Source organism: Microcaecilia unicolor, chromosome 7, assembly GCF_901765095.1.
Source record: "Microcaecilia unicolor chromosome 7, aMicUni1.1, whole genome shotgun sequence".
NCBI classification, from domain to species: domain Eukaryota; kingdom Metazoa; phylum Chordata; class Amphibia; order Gymnophiona; family Siphonopidae; genus Microcaecilia; species Microcaecilia unicolor.
The window spans coordinates 207,899,361-207,921,789 of NC_044037.1; the positions used below are offsets into that span (position 1 = coordinate 207,899,361).

The following is a 22,429-nucleotide window of genomic DNA, read 5'->3' on the forward strand; positions in this document are numbered from 1 at the left end:
TTGAAAATGACGTACAACCACCTAAACTTTCAGAAATCACTAAAAACTAACCTTTTCAAAAAGGCATACCCCACCGATCCAACTTAAATGCCTGATCCCTGCAACACAATAAAACTAAAGTACGGAATGGACAAAACTCAACTCTTCCATTGTACGTTTCCCTAATGTGGCTATGCCACATGAACTTTATCTTACCACTACATCACTTTGTATTTGTTCTCACCAGAGTCTGCAAACGCCTCTCCGGTACTATGCAAGCCACATTGTGCCTACAAATAGGTGGGAAAATGTGGGATACGAATGTAACAAATAAATAAATGTCTGGAGAATAAGTTTAGAAACGTAGGGGCTGATATTCAGACCATGGGAGAGGCTGTCTCCTTCGGTTGGTGCTGAGCCCAGATATTCAATGCTGGGCCATTTCCGGTGAATATCCGGGTGTTTTTTGGTAGGTTTAAATTTAACCGGCCAAGTCAATAATCAGCGCTGACTGGTTAAGTGTAAACTGGCCAAAGATATTCCAGTTATTTCAGTGGTCTAATTTGGCTGCCAAACTTAGCCACTGATGTGCTGAATATTGGCGGATAGCTGGTCAGATCGCACAATATAACTGGCTATCTGCTAAGCACTAACCGACAATATTCAGCAGGAGGTAACCAGCTATCTCTTAATGAATATTGTCAGACAGCTAGTTAATTGTCATTTAACCTGCCTGTAGCTATTCATGGCCAATTAAATGGCTTTAAATATAAAGCCGGTAGTCCAGTGGTTCTCAACCCTGCCCTCAGGGCACACTCAGCCAGTCCGGTTTTCAGGATATCCACAATGAATATGCCTTAATTTTGCATGCACTGCCACCTTGGTATGCAAATCCATCTCATGCATATTCATTGTGGCTATCTTGAAAACCCAATTAGCTAGTTGTGCCTGAGGACTGGATGGAAAACCAGTGAAGTAGACTAAGGGACAAAAAGGGATCATGTACAGTTGTATACTGAGGCCTATTTAAGTGTTTGAGGAAGCTCAAAAGAGTCACAGTTGCCCTAGTTATTAAGTTACCACAAGAGCAATGCTTTTTCTTTTTGGCTCTAACTAATAGAGCCTAAACAACTGAAAATCTAGTTTGTGTAGCTTACAAGAACAATATATTTATATTACCTTCAGGCCAGAAGCCCCTGCGTCACCCTTAGCACCATCTTTTCCATCAAAGCCCTGCACAAATCAAAAACAACACATTTAAAGTGGGCAACTAATTCTTAAGAGATACAATTTTTACATAGCCTCTAATTAATGGTGTGATGTTGAAGGTCTCCGTAAAAGAAGAAAACTTAAAAGTGCCAGAATATACATTTCCCTGCCCAACTTTCACTCAAATGCTTCAAAAGTATAAGCTGCTGCACAACAGCAGGATATGTACATTTTACATATCCTCCACGGTTATTTATTCTTTACTAGAGAAAAAGGCCTGTTTCTCTTAGCAATGAAACGGGCGCTAGCAAGGTTCCATGGCCCCCTCCCTACCTCCCTCCGTCCCTCTGTGTGTTGTCAGGCATTCCTCCCCGTCGAGTTGCATGGCTCCCCCCTCCCTCCCTCCCTCTGAGTTCCATGCCCCCCTACCTGCCTCCCTCCATGTGCTCCAAGTTCCAGGGCACCCCGCCTCCCTCCCTGTGCTCCGAGTTCCAGGTCACCCCTCCCCCCTCTCCTTCGAGTTCCAGGATCCCCGGACCCTCTCCCCTTCGAGTTGCAGGACCCCCTCCCGCTGCCAACGACCCTCCCACCGCCAACCCGCTGTCGCCTATCTTTGCTGGCAGGGGACCCCAACCCCCACCAGCCGAGGTCGTCTTCTTCCTTCAAAAGGCTTCCTCCTTCTGTTTCTGACGTCCTGCACGTTGTACGTGCAGGACGTCAGACTCACAGAACGAAGCCTTGCAGAGCTCAGCAAGGCTTCATTCTGTGAGTCTGACATCCTGCACATACAACGTGCATGACGTCAGAAACAGAAGGAGGAAGCCTTTTGAAGGAAGAAGATGACCTCGGCTGGCAGGGGTTGGGGTCCCCCGCCAGCAAAGGTCGGCAACTGCAGGTTGGCGGTGGGATGGGGGGTCGAGAGGGTCATCAAAGGGGGGGGCAAAGTTGTTGTTGGTGGCAGCGGCGGGGGAGGGGGTCGGCAATGGCGGGGGGGGGGATTGGCAATGGCGGGGGGCTAAAATGTGCCCCCTCACCTCGGGATGTGGACCACCCTCCCGCCAAAGTACGGCTTTCATTGACTGCTAGTGGATTGGCAGGAGCGGGAGTGAGAGGGGTGCTGTTGTGAGTGGCTGAGTGACGTATTGTGCAGGGGGCGGGGCTGTGGGCGGCTGTATGAGTGGTGGTGAGAGGTTATGAATACTACAGGGCTTCAAGGCTTCAAGGCTTCAGGGCTTCACTGGCACGGAGGCAGCTTCAGAACGTTGGAGGTGCAAATTATGTGTGGGTGGGGCGGGGCTGGGGAGCAGGTCTATGACTGGTGCTGAGAGCCTACGAACACTACAGGGCTTCAGGGCTTTACGGCTTCAGGGCTTCACTGCCACAGAGTGAGCTTCAGAACGTTGGAGGTGGGAATTATTTATATAGATGATTAATGAATCACCCTTATTCCAAAACCCTTTTTTTAAACCTTCAAAAGGATATACAGCAGTAACAGCGATGCTGTTATCAGCGCTCATTAGCTTGTTAAGCTTGTTGAGTTACGCACATTTTTATAGAATCCGCGCAGATTTTGGTGCCAATCTCTAGGTGCGCTATATAGATTCTGAGGGAATGTGCCTGGCTGCAGCAATCAAATGTATATTTACCACAGGAGTTACTAATCTGCAGAAAATATCACTAGGGTACAATGAATTATAACTCCTTATTTAACGCACCTATTCCTCAGAAAGTTTTATTGTCATTTGTTTGTGGAAGGTCAGATAAATCTGGCTCATTTCCTGAAAGGACAGACACTCTTAAGTCATTAAGAGGCCATTTTACTAAGTTGTGGTAAAAAGTAGACTGCGCTAGATTGGGCGTGCAGAATTGGCACATGCAGGGCCATTTTTACCGAGGTGGAAATAGACCTTTTTTAAAATGGGGCTGTAAGTGGCTGTGCAATAATATTAAAATTAGTGTGTGGTTATTTATTGCCTTGAGCCCTTACCATCACCTATTTAGAAGGCAGTAAGGGCTCACACGCTACTCATGCAGTAATCAGGCAGACACAGTAATGTGACTGCACTGCCGATTACCGTCAGGAACACCCCCCGCGGTAGAAAATAGAAAATTACTTTCTACCACGGGAAACCGCATGCGGCAACTTTGGAACTACTGTCGGGCACACGCTCAACCCCAGCGGTAGGGTCGATTTGGTGTGTGCTACCGAGCCCTACCACAGCTTAGTAAAACGATCCCTAAGTCAGCAAAAGGTAATGATAAATCCCCACAGTAGTCTGCACTGGTATAAGCTGCTCTGCTGCCTTTACTCAACTTAGAACCAGGGACGTAGCTAGACTTCGGCGGGAGGGGGGTCCAGAGCCAGAGGTAAGGGGCCACATTTTATCCACCCCTGGTGCCGCCAACCCTCCCCCGGCACCGCCATCCCCCCCCCCCACCGCCGCCACCAACAAATTTGACCCCCCTCCGACAACCCTCTCGACCCCCCTCCCACCGTCAACCCTCCCCCACTATCACCTACCTTTGATGACGGGGGATCCCAACCCCCGTCAGCCGAGGTCCTCTTCTTCTAGCGCAAGGCTTCGTTCTGTTTCTGTGAGTCTGACGTCCTGCATGTACTGCACGCCCTGCAAGTCAGACTCACAGAAACAGAACGAAGCCTTGCACCAGAAGAAGAGGACCTTGGTTGGCGGGGGTTGGGGTCCCCCACCAGCAAAGGTAGCGGACGATGGCGGCGGGGGAGGGTTAGCGGCGGGAGGGGGATCAAGAGAGTCATCGGCAGGGGGGTTCAGGGCCAAATCTATGGGGGCCCAGTCCCCCATGGCCCCATATAGCTATGCTACTGCTTAGAACACTGTAGAAATGTGCACTATTGTGACATAAATTCAGTACGTTTGCGCAGTTTAAAGAATTTAGGGGCCCTTCTACTAAACCACGGTAAGCACTGTGGGCCAGATTCAGTAAATGGTGCTCAAATTTAGGTGCTGGGAAAAATCTGCGCAAAAAGCTACTCTATAAAGTGTGCTCCAAGCTGAGTGCCCTATATAGACTAGATTCCCACAGCCCACTTTGGGCACAAGGACTTAAGCCTGCTGAAATCTGGTATAAATCCTGGTGCGCAAGTAACCCTGGTATTTTATAGCACCGTGCCAACATTTGTGGAATGTCCCTGACCCACCTATGCCCCTTCCATGGTCACACCCTTTTTGGGTGTGCAGTGTTATAGAATAGTGTGTAGGCAAATCCCACATTTAAATCCAAATTCATACCAATTAACACCAATACTTGATTGTTAATGGCTCATTAACTAATTACTTTGCACATGGATCTCTAGTCCATGCTCAGATTTGACCTGGGGATTAATGCTGTGTTAAGGGACTTTGTAGCATTTTTACAGTTAACACGTGGTAAAACCACACATTAAACAAACAAGAGTAGAGGCTGACCAAAAGACAAATCCAACTCAGGAAACAGTGCTTGAAAGATGCTTTATTTGCTGCTTGGACAAAAGGACCAGACATGTGTTTCGGCATCACAAAACATCTGCCTCAGGAGTCACAATGGTGTTCACAGGATATACTGAACAGACAAAAAAACTTGCCCAAAGGCATACACTCGAGGGAAGAAGCTGGAAAAACAGGCATAACCCTTTGGCAACTTTGGCTGTTCAGCATATCCTGTGATCACCATTGTGACCCCTGAGGTAGGCATTTTGTGACGCCAAAACACAGACCGTGTCAGGTCCTTTGTTCAAGCAGCAAATAAATAAATAAATAATTTAACAAGGCATACCAATAAGAGCAGCAACTAGAAATGTAATACATCGCAACCTTACCTATTATCAACAATGTTGTTGCTTATATCTACTTATCTGCATTTTGATTACGCTATTTTCTATGACATCTCCACCTACCTATTATCAGTAATATTTTCTACTTATATTAACTTGTTTAATTTTCGATCATGCTACTTTCCATGTAACACTAACTGTTTCTCCTAATCTACTAATAACGACACATTGTAGGCCACATTGAGCCTGCAAAGAGGTGGGAAAATGTGGGATACAAATGCAATAAATAAATAAATAAAGTGTCTTTCAAGCACTCTTTCCTGTTGGATTCATCTTTTGGTCAGCCTCTACTCTTGTTTGTTTGGTTTGGTCAATGTAGGAGTTCTTCCTGATTGCTGTTGCAAAACCACTCATTAAGCATATTTTGTGTCAGGAGCATAGCATGGGTGGGGAGTGGATGTTGACACTGATTGGCAGAAATCGCACTGTGGAGATCTTTTACAAAGTGGCAGTAGGGCTACCGCGTGTGTAGCACATGCCAAATCGATATTACCGCCCAATTCTCAAGCTCACCTGGCAGTAATATCGAAGTTGACTTGCGCTGTTTTCTGCGGTAGAAAATATTTTTCTATTTTGTACCATGGGGATATTCCTGGCATTAATCAGCAGCGCGGCCTTATTGGCAAGTGCTGCATGAGTACCATGCGTGTAGCGAGTGAACCCTTACTGCTAGGTCAATGGGTGGAGGTAAGAGCTCAAGCAGTAAATAGCCATGGGCTACTTTTAGCACATGGCCATTTGCTGCCCCATTGAAAAAAAAGCCTTTTTTCCCAGCAACGGTAAAAAACGGCCCACCACGTGCTGAAAACACACGCCCACACTGCCTTCAGCCACTTTTTACCGAAGCTTAGTAAAAAGATCCCTGTGTTTACTGTGCGTTAACTGCCAGCCACTTACCACGTCCTAAACAGGAAGTGCAAAGTGCTTCTGCATTAACCGGGAGCAGATACCATGTGTTAATCTGAATGTCAACACAACAGAAAACAATGGGAATGCCCCTAATAGATACCACTTTAAAAGATGCAGCTACACATGATAAAATTCTACGGTAAGCCACTGTAGCTAAAAATGTTACTGTAGTTTAATAAAATGGACAGTTAGTGTATGCACAATTAATTTAATGCATATTAATCTTTAAATCAAAATGTATTACGTTGATTTGCATGCATTACAAATTTCTAGTGTGAATTAAACATTTGGTATTAAACTGAATGTGTAAAATGAACTGAAAACAACACTATAAAACCAAGGAGATTTCTGAAAATTCTGAGCATGGGCTACATTTGAGCACTGATAAATAGGACATATGTGTTTTTATGGGTCTTGATTGCTGATATCAGAGAAATATACAATACAAAACATTTTAAATAGAAAACCATTCTTAAATGCAAATAATTGTAAAAATGGTTAAACAAATTTAACAAATACTAAAGCAAAAATACTTGCACTTTATAAAGAGATACTTACTCTGTGACCTTTAATTCCAGGGAATCCAGCCATACCAGGGGGACCTTTAGCACCCTATAATTGAAGAACAGAATTATTACTTCATAAGAAATACATAATGCAGTCAATATTCAATGGCATGGATAATTTACCCATATAACTTTAGACAGGATTTTGGCACATATATGTATTCAAGCCAGAACACTGAAAAATGCCACCATAATTTTACACAGATAGCTTACTTTTGTAGAGTTAGTCTCTTTTCTTGTGTTCAGACTTGAATACATCAGTTAAAAGGAGAGTGGCTGAATATCACCACTCTCTGTATAAAATTTAAGCACCGCTATTAGATCACGGCAAATTCCCCTCAAGTTTGGATGGATACATTTTGGCCTCACAGTGATTTATATAGCCAAACTTTACCTGCACACCAAATGTATATGATCAATATTTGATAGTGACTGCAAGCATAATTTGCAATATTGACCCCAGAAATGTGTTCATGTACTCAATTTACTGTTTATATATATATATATATATATCCTATATAATAAAACGCACCTCCAACTTTCTGAGGCTGGCAGCGTGGACAAAAACCTTGAAGCATTCGTGCTCACTGCTCCTGTATGGCACATCACCCAAGCCCCTCCCCTGCCAATCCGTGAGCCAAGCAGGGGGAGGAGTAGGGAAACACACAGAGCGTGTTTCCCTACTCCTCCCCCTGCCTATGAAACCCCTCTAAGTGCCCCCCCCCCGGCGCATCAACCTAGCCCCTCCCCAACGGCGCCTCACCAAGCTCCTACCCCCCTCGGTGCATCATCCAACCCCCTTCCCCCCAGCGCATCAACAAGCTCCTACCCCCCCCCCACATCAACCCCATCGCCACCCGCAGCTGCCAATACTAACGATGTCCGGCACTGCTGCTTCTCCTGTTGAGCAGCAACAGCCGGTATCAAAAGAAGAAAACAATACAAAGTTTTTAAAACTAAAACGCACCTCCGTAGACAGCCATCTCAGATTGGCTGACGTCTCTACAGCCGCTCCTCCTCTCCCCTCTGACATCGCTGTGCTCCTCTGGGGTCTTCCTCCAGGGGCAGTGACGTAGAGGGGAGAGGAGGAGCGGCTGCAGAGACGTCAGCCAATGTGAGATGGCTGTCTACAGAGGTGCGTTTTATGGAGGAGAAGCAGCAGCGCCGGACACCGTTAGTATTGGTGGTTGCGGTGGTGAGGGGGTTGATGTGGGTGGGGGGAGGGGCTTGGTGATGTGCCGGGGGGACGGGGTCGGGTGATGCGCCAAGGGGGGAGGGGCTTGGTGATGCACCGTTACAGAGGGCCTTGGGTGATGCGCCGAGAGGGGAGGGGAGTGTCGCTGGACATGGGTGGCTGGAAGGGGGCAGGGGGAGGGGAAGGTAGCTGCACATGGGTGGCTGCAGGGGGGGCAGGGAAGAGGGAGATGTGGAGGGGGTCCTGAGACCACATGGGTGGCTGCAGGGGGGACAGGGGACACAGGAGGGACACTGCAGGGGGGCAGGGGGAGAGGAGGGTTGCTGGACATGGGTGGCTGCAGGGGGGACGGGGGATAGGAGAGGAGGGTCATTGGACATGGGTGGCTGCAGGGGAGAGGAGGGTCGCTGGACATGGGTAGCTGCAGGGGGACAGGAGGGTTGCTGGACATGGGTGGCTGCAGGGGGGGGCAGGGAGGGAGGAGGGTCGCTGGACATGGGTGGCTGCAGGAGGGAGAAAAGAGGGACGCTGCAAATGCGTGCCTGCAGGGGGAGAAGAGGATTGGTGGGGAGGGGGTCCTGAGACCACATGGGTGGCTGCAGGCGGGGCAGGGGAGACAGGAGGGATGCAGCAGGGGGAGAGGAGGGTTGATGGACATGGGTGTCTACAGGGGGGGCAGACGAGAGGAGGGTCGCTACACATGGGTGGCTGCAGGGGGGCAGGGGAGAGGGAGGGGGTGAGGTGGTTCCTCAGACCACACACTCACTCACTCACTCTCTGTCTCTCACATACACTCTCTCTGACACAGTCTCTGTCACACACACACTCTCTATCTCTTTGTCCCTCTCTTTCACACACAGTCTCACACACACAGACACTCTCCAGCTTATTTTCGAAAGAGAAAAATGCCTATAGTGCGACCTAAATCGGGAGATAGACGTTTGTCTCGCAAAGGCGCCCAAATCGGTATAATCGAAAGTCGATTTGGGCGTTTCCAACTGCACTTTGTCGCAGAAATGAATAAAGTTGACGGGGGCGTGTCGGAGGCGTGGTGGAGGCGGAACTGGGGCGTGGTTATCAGCCGAGGAGAGATGGGCGTCTTTAGCTGATAATCGAAAAAAAGGCTTTTTTACCGCGATTTTGGGTCACTTTTTTTGGACCCTTTTTTTTCACGAACAAGTCCCAAAAAAGTGCTCCAACTGCCCAGATGACCACTGGAGGGAATCGGGGATGACCTCTCCAGACTCCCCCAGTGGTCACTAACCCCCTCCCACCAAAAAAAACCCACTTTAAAAACTTTTTTTCCAGCCTCTATGCCAGCCTCAAATGCCGTACCCACCTCCATGACAGCAGAATGTGTTCGATCCTGTCACAGCCTTTCCCTGGGTCAGATGTGGCTCTCAGGTGCAGTACAGGGTCACATCAGCATTGCATTGTGGTGGGTGTAGGGTATTGGGCTCCGTGATTTCATTAGCTTGTGTTACAGTCTCACGATATTGGTAGTTGGTAGGCTCTTCTCCCATGGTGCTTTTCCCCCTGCCTACTGAGTCAGAGTGTGCCCTGTTGTGTTTCCTGTTGTAGTCCATGCGGTAGTGGCCATTTTTGTAAGCCAGTTTTAGTTCCCTTTCCTGTGTTAGCCACGTTACAGAACTTAGTTCTTACCTTGAATGTGGCTGAAAGAGGGCATTGTACAGCATTCTGCCAGCTCTGACCTATTGCTCACCTCAGTACCAGGGAGACTCGTTGCTAGTGGGGCACAACCTCTGATCTGCAGTTAACTGTGAGTAAAGGCAGTTATTCCAATAAAGGACGTTTTCGGAGAGATTAGTCTTCAGGTGTCAACTGGTGTGCCAATGTTATATAGCAGCAACCAGTCCTAGAGGCCTGCATGTATGCAGGTCCCTGGAGCACTTTTAGTGGGTACTGCAGTGCACTTCAGGCAGGTGGACCCAGGCCCATCCCCCCCCACCTGCAACACTTGTGCTGGTAAATGGGAGGCCTCCAAAACCCACTGTACCCACATGTAGGTGCCCCCTTCACCCCTAAGAGCTATGGTAGTGTTGTACATTTGTGGGTAGTGGGTTTTGGGGGAGGGGGGTTGGGAGCTCAAGCACCCGTGGTAAGGGAGCTATTCATGTGGGAGCTTTTTCTGAAGTCCACCGCACTGACCTAGGGTGCCCAGTTGGTGTCCTGGCATATCAGGGGAGCGAGTGTACTACGAATCCTGGCCCTTCCCACGACCAAATAGCTCGGATTAGGACGTTTTTGAGCTGGGCGTTTTTAGTTTCCATTATCGCTAAAAAAAACAAACGCCCAGCTCAAAAACGTCCATTTTTTCGAAAATACGGTTCGGCCCGCCCCTTCACGGACCCATTCTCAGAGATAAACGCCCATGGAGATAGGCGTTTCCGTTCGATTATGCCCCTCTCTGTCTATCACACACTCTCTCTCACACACAAACACACACACACTCTGTCTCTCTCTCACATTCTCTCTCTGACACACACGCTCCATCTCTCACACACACTCTTTCTGAAACATACACTCCGACGAGGAAAACCTTGCTAGCGCCCGTTTCATTTGTTTCGGAAACGGGCCTTTTTTACTAGTATATATATCTATATATATATAGATATATATACAGCGTTGTTTAGCAAAATCTATCTATCTATCTATCTATCTATCTATCTTGATAGCTAGCTAGCTAGCTGGATAGAGCTATATTTTGCTAAACAATGCTGTTTATAAAGTTAACAGCAATGGGGCAATATTCAATATCCTGCCTGGTTAAATCCTGCTGAGGTGGTTGGCCACCAATATTCAGTGAAACTTAACTGAGTAGGTGCCACTGAGCATCTCTGCTTACTGGTTTTCCCCCAACTGGCTAGGTTAGACATGGAGTTTAGGCAGAACTGCTACTTAGCCAGTTAGGACCAAATTCTATATATGGTGCAAAAAAAATCAGCACCTAAATAAACCATGCTTAGTGCTATTATATAAACCTTGCCTAAAGTTAGGCGTGGTTTATAGAATACTTGTAATGCCCATTCTCGTGATTAAATCTTAAGGGCGACCATTTACGCCAAATAAATCCTGGTATAAATGTCCATTCCTATGGATGCCTATACAGTTAGTGTGCACTGACTTTCTGCTTGCACTAAAAACACTAGCGCACCTTCATAAACAGAGCCTTTAGCCATCTAAGTATGCAGATAAAGTTAGGATAGCAACAAGTTTGTCCTAACTTTATCCGCACTAACTCAGATACTCAATGCGTGAATGCACTGTTTGAATCTTTATTTAAAATGACTTACCGGTGTACCAGGTAATCCACGCTCACCAGGTCGTCCAGGTCTTCCAGATTCACCCTGTTTCATAAAAGTCAGTATTTCACTAGTCAATATTATTATACACATAGCAGAGAAAGGCAAGCTATATTGTAGGCCCATGTTTTTTATCTCTTGACTTTTACCTTCTAAAGGGTCCTGAAAATCTAAACAGGCTATATCATATAGATAATTAATTCTTGCAAATCTTTTCAACAAAAGAAACCTTCCGTGATCACGTTGATATAGATCAGTGCTTTTCCTAGATATAGAGCTGGCCAATCGGGTTTTCTGCAATTACCATAATGAATATGCTTGAATAAGAACAGCAGATATTAAAGACCAATTGTATGCAACTGTCTCATGCACATTCATTGTGGTAATCCTGAAAACCTAGAGGTACTTTTACTAAGCCATGTAGGTGCCTACGTGCACCCAACACATGCCAGTTCAGAGCTACTGCCCAGTTACCGCGTGGCCCGTGCGGTAATTTCATTCTTTATGCGCACCAGAAAATATATTTTATTTTCTGATGCATGGCGAAAATCGGTAACTCTGTTGACGCGCATAGGCGATTACCGCATGCTTAATGTGAGAGACCTTACCACTAAGTCAATGGCTGGCGGTAAGGTCTCAGACCCAAAATGGATGCATGGCAATTTTTATTTTGTCACATGTCCATTTTTGGCAAAAAATTTAAAAAGGCATTTTTTTTGCAGGCATGCTGAAAAATGGATCTGCACACGCCGAAAACCTGTGCCTACACTACCGCAGGCCATCTTTCAGCGCACCTTAGTAAAAGGACCCCCTAATTTGCTAGGTGTGCCTCCCATGCAAGATTGAGAAGCACTGTGCTACATAAATTCATAACATGGGCAGCTCTAGTAAAGTCAATTGTTTTTTTTTCTTCCCACACCATCCTCCTCAACCAACACCAACCAATTACTGCATATAGGGTAAGTAGCTTAAAAAGTAAGCTGAAGCTACATTAACTACAAGATTATATAGTACAATTCACAATCTGAGGTGAAATAAAATCATAACTCAGGATAACTTAAATGGCTGTTATACCTGGACCAACAGCATTCTCCTATTTTTTTTATTTTTGTACCCCATGCTTTCCCACTCATGGCAGGGTCAATGTGGCTTACATATTGTATACAGGTACTTATTTGTACCTGGGGCAATGGAGGGTTAAGTGACTTGCCCAGAGTCACAAGGAGCTGCCTGCGCCTGAAGTGGGAATTGAACTCAGTTCCTCAGTCCACCACTCTAACCACTAGGCCACTCCTCCACCTAGGTGAGAACACCTATAACTACAAAATTGGAAGAGGAGGTGTTGCTTTACAGTCAGTGGCAAGGTCTTATTGTCATCAACTCGCTATACAGGACACAGCGGATTTATTTAATACTCCTAACGTACTACACAGAACCTGTCTTCAAGTATCCCCATGTCTATGGCCTTCTTCCTTGTGCAGACTTTACTGCAGGGTCTGATCTATTTTTTAAACCCTTTCATGTTCCTTATTAGTAACTGAAATAAGTTGAGCATTTATGGGCATGGAAACTTTATGGGCATGAAAGGTTTAGGACTTCTGATTACTACTAACTTGAGGAGATACTAGGTCACAGAATAGGTTCCTCCTTGTGAATAAAGGGACTCAACTATCCAGGGAAGCATTGCGTCTCAGGACAAGAAAGTGTGCTCACTACTGATAACATAATATTAAGATATTTCTGAAACAAGGACTTCAGCTGTCGCAATATCACACATCTGAAAGGGAGAACATGCTTCCAACTGTAAATTTATAATGCTTTTTCCCCATAAAACGTCAGGAAAAAACTGAAATTTTAGTTTCTTTCCTGTCTTGTAAATACTGCACACTCTTCTGAAAGAGTACACCCTCTTTCCCAATAGTTCACACTCATTCAGAAGAGAGCACACGCTTTCCAAAAAGAGTATCTACTATTAATGATATTATTCCTAAAATATTGTTTTAAAATCCCAAACAAAACAAAAACAGCTCCATAAATGACACAGGAAACTAAACAAAACAAATATTTTTGAACCTCAAACCCCTATAATTATCACTGCCTTCCTAACTTTGGGCCTAAAGCACCATTCTGCACATTTTGCTGCCTCATCAATATTGATACTAAAGCAATGGAAAGACATGCTGCATCCATAAATCACACTAGGCTTTGTTTTAACACTCAAGTTTAGTTGTTAATATTTAATAGCACATCTCAATTGTTCCTTTCCTCCCACAGTTTCTCATTGGTGTAACATACTTACATCTTTTCCAGCTGGTCCAATTGGGCCTAATGCTCCTGCTGGACCTGGAGGTCCCTGAAAGGGGGGAAAAAAGCTATATGTAATATCTTGTAGGATTTTTGGCATCTTAAAATAATATAAGAACATAACATATGAACAGCAACACTGGGTCAGACCAATGGTCCATCTAGCCCAGTATCCTGCTCCCAACAGTGGCCAATTCAGACCACAAATATTTGACAGAATCTTGCCATATGCTGTTACATTGTACTAAGTTAATACAGTATTTGACAAGGATCTGTCATGTTGGCAAAATTGTACTTGGCCAATATAGTTTTTTATTTTAATATTTATTTTCACTGAATATTTTTGCGGTCCTACTATGGCCAATTTCAGGCCAAAGTGTAAAACTGAATCATATGGTAGGATGATTATTGGACCCCTTCCCATTAGATGAATGTCAGTATATAGGTTTCCCTCACGTGGGATCGTCCACTAGTTGCCAGAAGAATACTCTTTGTAGCACATCCAGACCTTTATCAGTCAGGTGGCTGTGCAGGAGGTACGCCCAGTTCACAGCTGATTTAGTTACCTACAAGCAGGCCTTCTGCTTTGCTTTCCATCCTTTGAAGTCAAAATGATTAAATATTTTGACCTTTGAAGTCAAAATGATTAAATATTTTGACACCCACCAGACGGGACTTAACAAAGATCTGGGTTTTCTAGCCCATTACAAAACATAAAATTGTATTGCTTTGTAAATTGCAGTGCTCTCCTGTCTCCCTGACTCTGACCTACCCACCCCCATCCTGTTAGACTGCTACTGAAATGCTTTGATGTTTTCACTCATCTCCTGTCTCCATGCATATAGACTGTCACTGAAATGCTTTGATGTTTCGCTCATATATATTGTCATCTACCAACATATGCTTATTTCCGATCTGGCGAAGAAGGGCAACCTTCAAAAGCTAATCAAGAAATGTATTAAGTTATGTCCAATAAAAAAGGTATCATCTTATTTTCTTTTCCATGTTTTATTTTGTTTTATTTCTATTGATTACCTTTAAAAGTGGACTAACATGGCTACCACACCTCTCTACTTTCCTTCCTGGAAATAGCTTTTGCTATATCTAAATAACCCCCCCTGTTTACAAATCTGCGCTAGCAGCTGCCGCACGGCAATGCCGACATAACCATTCAAAGTGAATAGGCTGTGTCGGCATTAGTGAACCAGCAGCTGGCTTTGTAAATGGGGGGGAGGGGGGTTTAGTCTTTGTTTCCTCTAATGGAGGTATCTATAGTGCTCCCAAGTCCATAAAAAATTCTCTTAGATTTTTCCAAGCTCAAAATTCAGCATAGTTTAATAGAGCAGGAGAGGCTGCTGCCTGTTTAAATCACACTAACAGGGCTTGAGAGCAAATATTGAGCATCGCTTAAGCTCTGGCTGCTGCGGCACTGTTTGTTAAGTTCACGGATGGCCCAGGGCAGAGTCAAGGCAGAGCCAGGAGTTAGGAGGGCACTGGAAATATTCAGTGTCAGGGCCTGAATAGCTAACTAGGTAAGTTGGACTACATAAAGGCAGTCTTAAATTTGGTCATTTAACTATGCAGGTATGGCACTGAATGTCATCTGTACCTGCATAACTGCCGGGCACACCAAAGACCCAGATATTGAGTGCCAGTGTCTGCATATAACCTGGCACTGAATATGCTGATGATCAGCACTTAAAGAAATGTTGACTGCCACCTGCTGAAAACTGACCCATCTGTTTTCCCCTGCTTTCTATGTATTTCCAGTGGCTACAGTTGCATTGCTAATTTAGAGAGCTCCTCTCAAACTAACATCCTCTGCAGAAATGTATGATCCTTGTATCTACATCAGAAAATATAATACATTGTGAAAAAAGTTTCTAACGCCTATGTTTACTAAGGTGCTATGGTCCCGTTAGTGTTTTTAATGCACATAAATGATTTACATGCATTAAACATGCATCCATAGAAATGTATGGGTGCGTTAGCATTTAATGCGCCATAAATTTACAGGCATGTTAAAAACGCTAATTCACCTTAGTAAACATACCCCTAAATGCAACCTACTCCTCACTGGCCTCCAACTTAGCCATCTATCCCCCCTTCAGTCCGTTCAGAACTCTGCTGCACGTCTTATCTTCTGCCTGAACCAATATACTCATATCACCCCTCTCCTCAAGTCACTTCACTGGCTTCCGATCAGGTACCGCATACAGTTCAAGCTTCTCCTACTAACCTACAAATGCACTCGATCTGCAGCCCCTCCCTACCTCTCTACCCTCATCTCCCTGTACGTTCCTACCCGTAACCTCCGCTCTCAAGACAAATCCCTCCTTTCAGTACCCTTCTCCACCACCGCCAACTCCAGGCTCCGCCCTTTCTGCCTCGCCTCACCCCACACCTGGAATAAATTCCCTGAGCCCATATGCCAGGCCCCCTCCCTGCTCATCTTCAAATCCTTGCTCAAAGCCCACCTCTTCAATGTCGCCTTCGGCACCTAACCATTATACCTCTATTCAGTAAATCTAGACCGCCCCAACTTGACATTTTGTCCTTTAGATTGTAAGCTCCTTTGAGCAGGGACTGTACTTCTTTGTTAAACTGTACAGCGCTGTGTAACCCTAGTAGCGCTCTAGAAATGTTAAGTAGTAGTAGTAAATGTTGTATTCACTTTAAATTGTACTTACTGGACTAGATTCTACATATGGTGCCAAAAAAATCACGTTAAAAAAAGAACTATTCTATAAGCCTTGCTTAAAGTTAGAGTAGTGCTTATGCCCATGAATCATGCCTAACTTTAGGCATGGCCATTTGCACCAATTGAAACACGGTGCAAATGTACACACGTAAATTAGGTGTGCGTCTCCTTATTCTATAACAATGCACATAAATGCTAGGAACACCCATGTTCTGCCCATGATACTCCCATTTCTGGGTCTCCTTTTTTTACTTGCATGTAAAATTTAGGTGCGGAATCTGCACCCTCATTTATATGCATAAATTCCAATTAAATCTAATTAGTGCCCATAGTTGCTTGACAAAAAGACAATTATTGGTGCTAATTAGCTCATTATTCAATTAAATTGCATGTGCAAGTTGGGCATGTGCCCAAATTTGCACACACAAATTTTGGTGAGTTTTATAGAGTTAGGGGGATTGTGCCTTAAATTATACTTTTTATTTTAGTCTATTTTACATTTGCCATTACTTTTTTCTATTCTGAAGGAATGCATTTCCAATGCATACTCATCAATGAAGGCTACAGTATGTCATAGTATAGTAGCAATGTTTTGAAGTGTGTTTGTCATTGATCATTTGGGGAACTAGGTATTAACTGCATTAGATGTTAACATTACTTTTAGCCTGCACTAACAATGCCCATTAACTGCCATGTTACATACCTCATATGGAAATTCCAATTAGGAAGTTTAGGATGCGTGGGGAATAAGCAACAGCTATATCTTACAGGTAACATGACCATTGTTAATGAATGGCTGCCTTTTCACATAGTGCTGGAAACACCTCCAACAATCACTGCAGAGATTTTGCACTAATGGGTCTTATCTTTGGTTGTTAATACATGTTAGGTGCAAAACCTAAGTGCAAATTAGTAAATAGGTCCTTTAGTATTTATAAGCTGGTACTCACAGTGGGGCCAGCTTGTCCAGGTTCGCCAGTGGCACCTTGGTATCCATGAGAACCCTAATGTACAGAACATCACAATATGCATGTTTAGAAGCACAATATTTGCATCAGTTTAAACAGTTTAGTATGTCTGTATGTATTTAAAACTGCACTATCTATTAGTCCTAGGTGGGGTACATCAGGAACATACACAATAAAAGACACAAAAAACATAACAGAATACACAAAATGTACAACAAAATCTTTAAACATGTAATTGTGAATTCACAATATTTTACACATAACAGGTGTATGGAAGAATGTTGTCTGGGTACTGGTGACATTCATCTCTGGAAGCCAGATAACTATCTGGACAAGTTATGACAGTTATTTTGCTACAAACGTAACTTGTCCAGATAGTCATCTGAGTGCTACAGCTGACTATAAGTGATACTTGTTTCACTTTGTAGTAGTTACTGTATATACTGGTGAAAAATAATGAAATATGGCATATTTAGTTAAAATTATATAAACTTACAGGTGGACCTGGATGACCAGGTTGACCAGATGGACCAGGAGGACCTGGTGCTCCAGGAAGACCCTAAAATTGAAGGATTTAAAATAAGCATATTAAAATAATAAATTATAATTCATTGAGCAGGTACACTAAAAAGTAGATATACATCTCTATTGAAATGCTGTTGTTAGTGTAGCCTAGGAGATAGCTTGGACTACCAGAAGCTCAACACTAATCTTAATCGAATGTGCCTACCAAGAAAAATCATGTTTTAACTCACATTCATGGGTTACAACAGCTTTGCCGGTCTCAAGTCTGTTAAATATATTAAATATTTGAATCCTTCTCCTTTCTTGATCTTGTAATAGGAGAGAGCTTCACTCTATGGAGGCAATTCTATAACTAGGCACCTTCATTTAGGCACCCCGCATACACATGGTAGGATCCTGTTCGACAGCAGAACCTAGGTGCTTAGGTTTGTTTATAGAATATTAGTGTAACCAGGTATTGGTGCACTTAACATTTAGATGCCTGCAATTACACCATCTGAGAGCAAATACCTAAAAGAAGAAAAAGTCCCCTATAAAATAATACTGAAGAAAAAAAAGTAGGGGAAGACCAACCAAAAGTAAAAATGAAGCATAGTTTCTCTCTCAAATGAGGCTTCTGCTTCCTATTTGGTGATACAGGTTCGGCATTATCCACTAAACCTCTTCAGAGCGTTTAGTAGAGAAAGCACTTATACCGATAATTTCCCTTTGAGGATTATTTAATCTTTCTCCAATCAAAGTTTATGATTAAAGGATATTTTAATGAAAGAACTGTGTTCCCTTCTGTTTTTAAAGGCCCTTTGTGCTGTTTTTTTTTTTTTTTTTTTTTGCTTAATCCTCAAAACAGCCATTCAGATTGTTGTGGCAAGTCCTTCTTCTGAATTCCTACTGTTTTGGTGGATTTGTTTTACCGTAGACCTGTTGGCTTATTGAGAATCACCACCCCTAGATCAGTGTTCTCAACCCAGTCCTCAGGATACACCCAACCAGTCAGGTTTTCAGGATATCCACAAGGACTATGCATGAGATAAATTTGTCTTCATTACTTCCAACGTATAAATAATCTATCTCACGCATAGTTATTATGGTATCCAAAGTAGAGAGGTGTATGTTAGCCTTGTTAGTCCACTCTTTCTATGGTATCCAAAAAACAACTGACTAGCTGTGTCCCATGGACTGGGTCGAGAACCCCTTCACTAGACTGACTTCTTCTTTTAAGCATTTTCAAACTGACTGATGCAGCAAAGAATAAGTAGAATTTGATATGAATATCTGAGTGTGAACTCTCCCTCTAAACTCTGTAGTATGGTGGTTAACAGCTTCACTATACTCTTTGGATCTTGATTTGCTACAGAGAGAATAGGCATCACTCAGACCTCTTCACTGTTGCTAGTTCACAATAAAAGGACATGAAATTGGTGCTTTGAGCAATCACTGCTAGTGAACAAAATCTGTTTTTATTTTTTAAATAAAAGATGAAAGTGCAAGATAAAATATAGAGTTGAAGCTTTGATTAGGAATATTTTCCAAAATGCCAAAAAATATTCATCTGCAAAGTTTAGTTTGGATGGGAAGAGCTGTAATTAGGGTCAACATACAACTAATGGTGATGGCAGGGATGAAGAGAAACTAACCCAAGGGAAAGAGAATTGATTACATTGCATGCCTATAAGAAATCAAAAGGAAAGCACAGGACTAGAGTGGCATGGATAAAGAAATACCTGCAGACATTTGGAAAATGTATTCACTCTTTTAGAGACTTTTACCACACTTTGATGAATCCCCCCCCCCCCCCCCCGTGTATGAACATTGCATCAATATGGACAGTTTTGCCCCCAGAATATAGCTTTTCCATTCATTTGATAATATGATGAAAAGACCTTGCAAGCTCAATATACAGAGAAAAAAATTATGACATGCATGTGGTGTAAGGATACATTGTGAATCCAGTAGTTACTTGTTCAGTTCAATGTTTAATAATTGCAAACTGTATCCTCAATGCAGGTTTCAAATTGTAGAAAAGAAATTTACCAAATGCAAACTGTTAGATATATCAAGGAAACAATTTGAAGCTGTTGTAAACCAGGAATTGTGTTCTGTGCCTTTGCTGCTTTTGAAACGATAAAGGTTGGATAGTACATGTATATATTTCTGTCTTGTCCTAATTGTTTAATTTCCATTGTAGCTCCTGTTCATGTAGCTGCTATAATCCTACTTTATGACAACTGCAACTACAGAAGGGTCAGAATTATTATAATAAGTAGACGTTCCAGATCTTTAAGTCTACCTAAAGCTATCTGATACCCCTCAATTACCAAAACATAAAACTGGAAATCTCCAGTGCTTTATAGAAAAGATGGCATTTGAAAATGTGTATGAAAAGACATTTGTTTCACTGGAGTAAGAAGATGGATCTATAGTCACTGAGTTAAAAAAAGGAAAAGAAAAGAAAAAAAATGAGAATATTAAATCTTCCACATCATGCAAATGGATCTTGGGGGAAAGGGAAGGTGTTAAATATTAACTTTACCTTTTAGGGTTTATGTCTAGGATACATCTAATGCTATTTTATAATAATAACATAATCTGAATGAGCTAAACAATTGAAAATATAATCTAGAGGTGATATGGTTATGTACAGTAGCACCTCACATATGATATTATTTGTAGAGAAATTACAAATAATTATAGTCAAATTCAATCAAATCAAAGTGCTATAAAAGTGAGAGAAATACATGTTAAATCTTACAGACATCATGTCACCACCTACCATTTGATCTACTACTCCAGACTTGACATCAAACTGTGGAGAGAAACTCTGCAACAGGAATCAAAAGAAAAAAAATGTTTATCAACATGAGCAGATCTCAAAACACAGGACACATTTTCAGACAGAAATATGTTAATTTGAATACATAAATAATGGGTTAGTTGACAAAAATGCTGCAGGGATTAAATGAATTGTTTCTCATTATAAGTAACTATCCTGCTTATTTTCGAAGGAGAAGGCCGGCCATCTTCCGACACAAATCGGGAGATGGTCAGCCTTCTCCTACGGTCGGCCAAATCGGTATAATCGAAAGCAGATTTTGGCCGGCTTCAACTGCTTTCTGTCGCAGGGCCGGCCAAAGTTAAAGGGGGCATGTTGGCAGGGTACTGAAGGCGGGACAGGGGCATGGCTACGAGATGGCCGGCTTCAGCCGATAATGGAAAAAAGAAGGCCGGCTCTGATGAGTACTTGGCCGGCTTTAATTGGTCCATTTATTTTTAGGACCAAGCTTCAAAAAAGTGCTCCAACTGACCAGATGACCACCGGAGGGGATGACCTCCCCTTACTCCCTCAGTGGTCACCAACCCCCTCCCACCCAAAAAAAAAAATATTTTTGTGCCAGCCTCTATGCCAAACTCAAATGTCATACCCAGTTCCATCGCAGTACTATGCAGGTCCCTGGAGCAGTTTTTAGTGGGTACTGCAGTGCACTTCAGGCAGACGGACCTAGGCCCATCGCCCCCCCACCCCTACCTGTTACACTTGTGGTGGTATAATGGGTGCCCTCCAAAACCCACTACAAACCCACTGTACCCACATCTAGGTGCCCCCCTTCACCCATAAGGGCTATGGTAGTGGTGCACATTTGTGGGTAGTGGGTTTTGGGGGGGGGGGTTGAGGGGCTCAGTACACAAGGTAAGAGAGCTATGTACCTGGGAGCTTTTTCTGAAGTCCACTGCAGTGCCCCCTAGGGTGCTCGGTTGGTGTTCTGGCATATGAGGGGGACCAGTACACTACAAATGCTGGCTCCTTCCACGACCAAATGCATTGGATTTGGCCAGGTTTGAGATGGCCGCCATTAGTTTCCATTTTCGCTGGAAACCAATGGCGGCCATCTCTAAGACTGGCACAAATGTTGAGATTTGGCCGGCCCCGACCGTATTATTGCAATGAAAGATGGCCAGCCATCTTGTTTCGATAATATGGTCGGTATGCCGCTTTAAGGGGCCAGGCTTAGAGATGGCTGCCCATATAGATGGCCAGCCCCGTTCGATTATGCCCCTCAATGGCATTTTACACATCAGGGCATGATGCACTTAATATGTTGTAATGTGTTCTGCAACACTTAAATGACATAAGGGCTCTTTTATTGAAGTGCATTAAGCAGTGTGTATTGTTACCACATGATCATGGTAACTGTTACTGCAGCAGTATGATGGCATGTGCTAATTCAAGCATTATTTGCTTGCTGTGTTAGGGGTGGGAATGGGGCAGGCTATGGCTGGATAATCATTATCTTTTTTTATTAATTTGATATACAACCTCTTTTGAGCACAAGTTGAGGTGGTTTACATATAGTTGTACAGGTACTTGCATTATCCTTAATGGGCTCTCAATCTAAGTAGTATAATGTACCTGGGGAAATGGAGGGCTGTGGTCCTTTTATTAAAGTGCGCCAAAAAGTGTCCTGCACTGGCGTATTGGACATGCGCAAGTCCATTTTTCAGTGGACCTATAAAAAAGACCTTTTTTGGCCAGAAATTGACATGCTGCAAAATGAAAATTGGCATGTGTAGAAAATGAAATTACTGCCCGGAAGCTGGGCGGAAGTTCAGAATTGGCGCGTGTTGGGCACACGTAGGCACCTACACAACTTAGTAAAAGGGCCCCTAAGTGACTTGCCAAGGGTCAGACAGAGCTGCAGAGGGAATTGAACCATTAGGCAACATTGGGAATCAAACCTAGGTCCCCAGCCCTGCTGCACTAACCATTAGGCCACTCCTCCACTCTAATGGGTAGATAAAAGGCATGGACACTACTACACTGTAGTTACCCCACATGAAAAGACATCTGGGCATGCTCCCAATAGTTACTGACAATAAAAAGCACAAGGAGCCTTCAAGAGTGGGG

At 43.7% G+C, this 22,429-nt stretch overlaps 1 protein-coding gene across 1 annotated transcript in view; it reads right to left on the reverse strand.

Moving 5' to 3' along the window:
- Positions 1–22,429, reverse strand: part of COL3A1 (collagen type III alpha 1 chain) — a 175,763-nt gene that overhangs the window by 91,984 nt on the left and 61,350 nt on the right. Inside the window, exons 5-11 of the mRNA XM_030210643.1 lie at positions 20,300–20,347; positions 17,501–17,563; positions 16,987–17,040; positions 13,331–13,384; positions 11,023–11,076; positions 6,506–6,559; positions 1,159–1,212 (exon numbers count right to left, since the gene is read on the reverse strand). Coding sequence (XP_030066503.1) covers positions 1,159–1,212; positions 6,506–6,559; positions 11,023–11,076; positions 13,331–13,384; positions 16,987–17,040; positions 17,501–17,563; positions 20,300–20,347 — 381 coding nt within the window. The remainder of the gene's footprint in view (positions 1–1,158; positions 1,213–6,505; positions 6,560–11,022; positions 11,077–13,330; positions 13,385–16,986; positions 17,041–17,500; positions 17,564–20,299; positions 20,348–22,429) is intronic.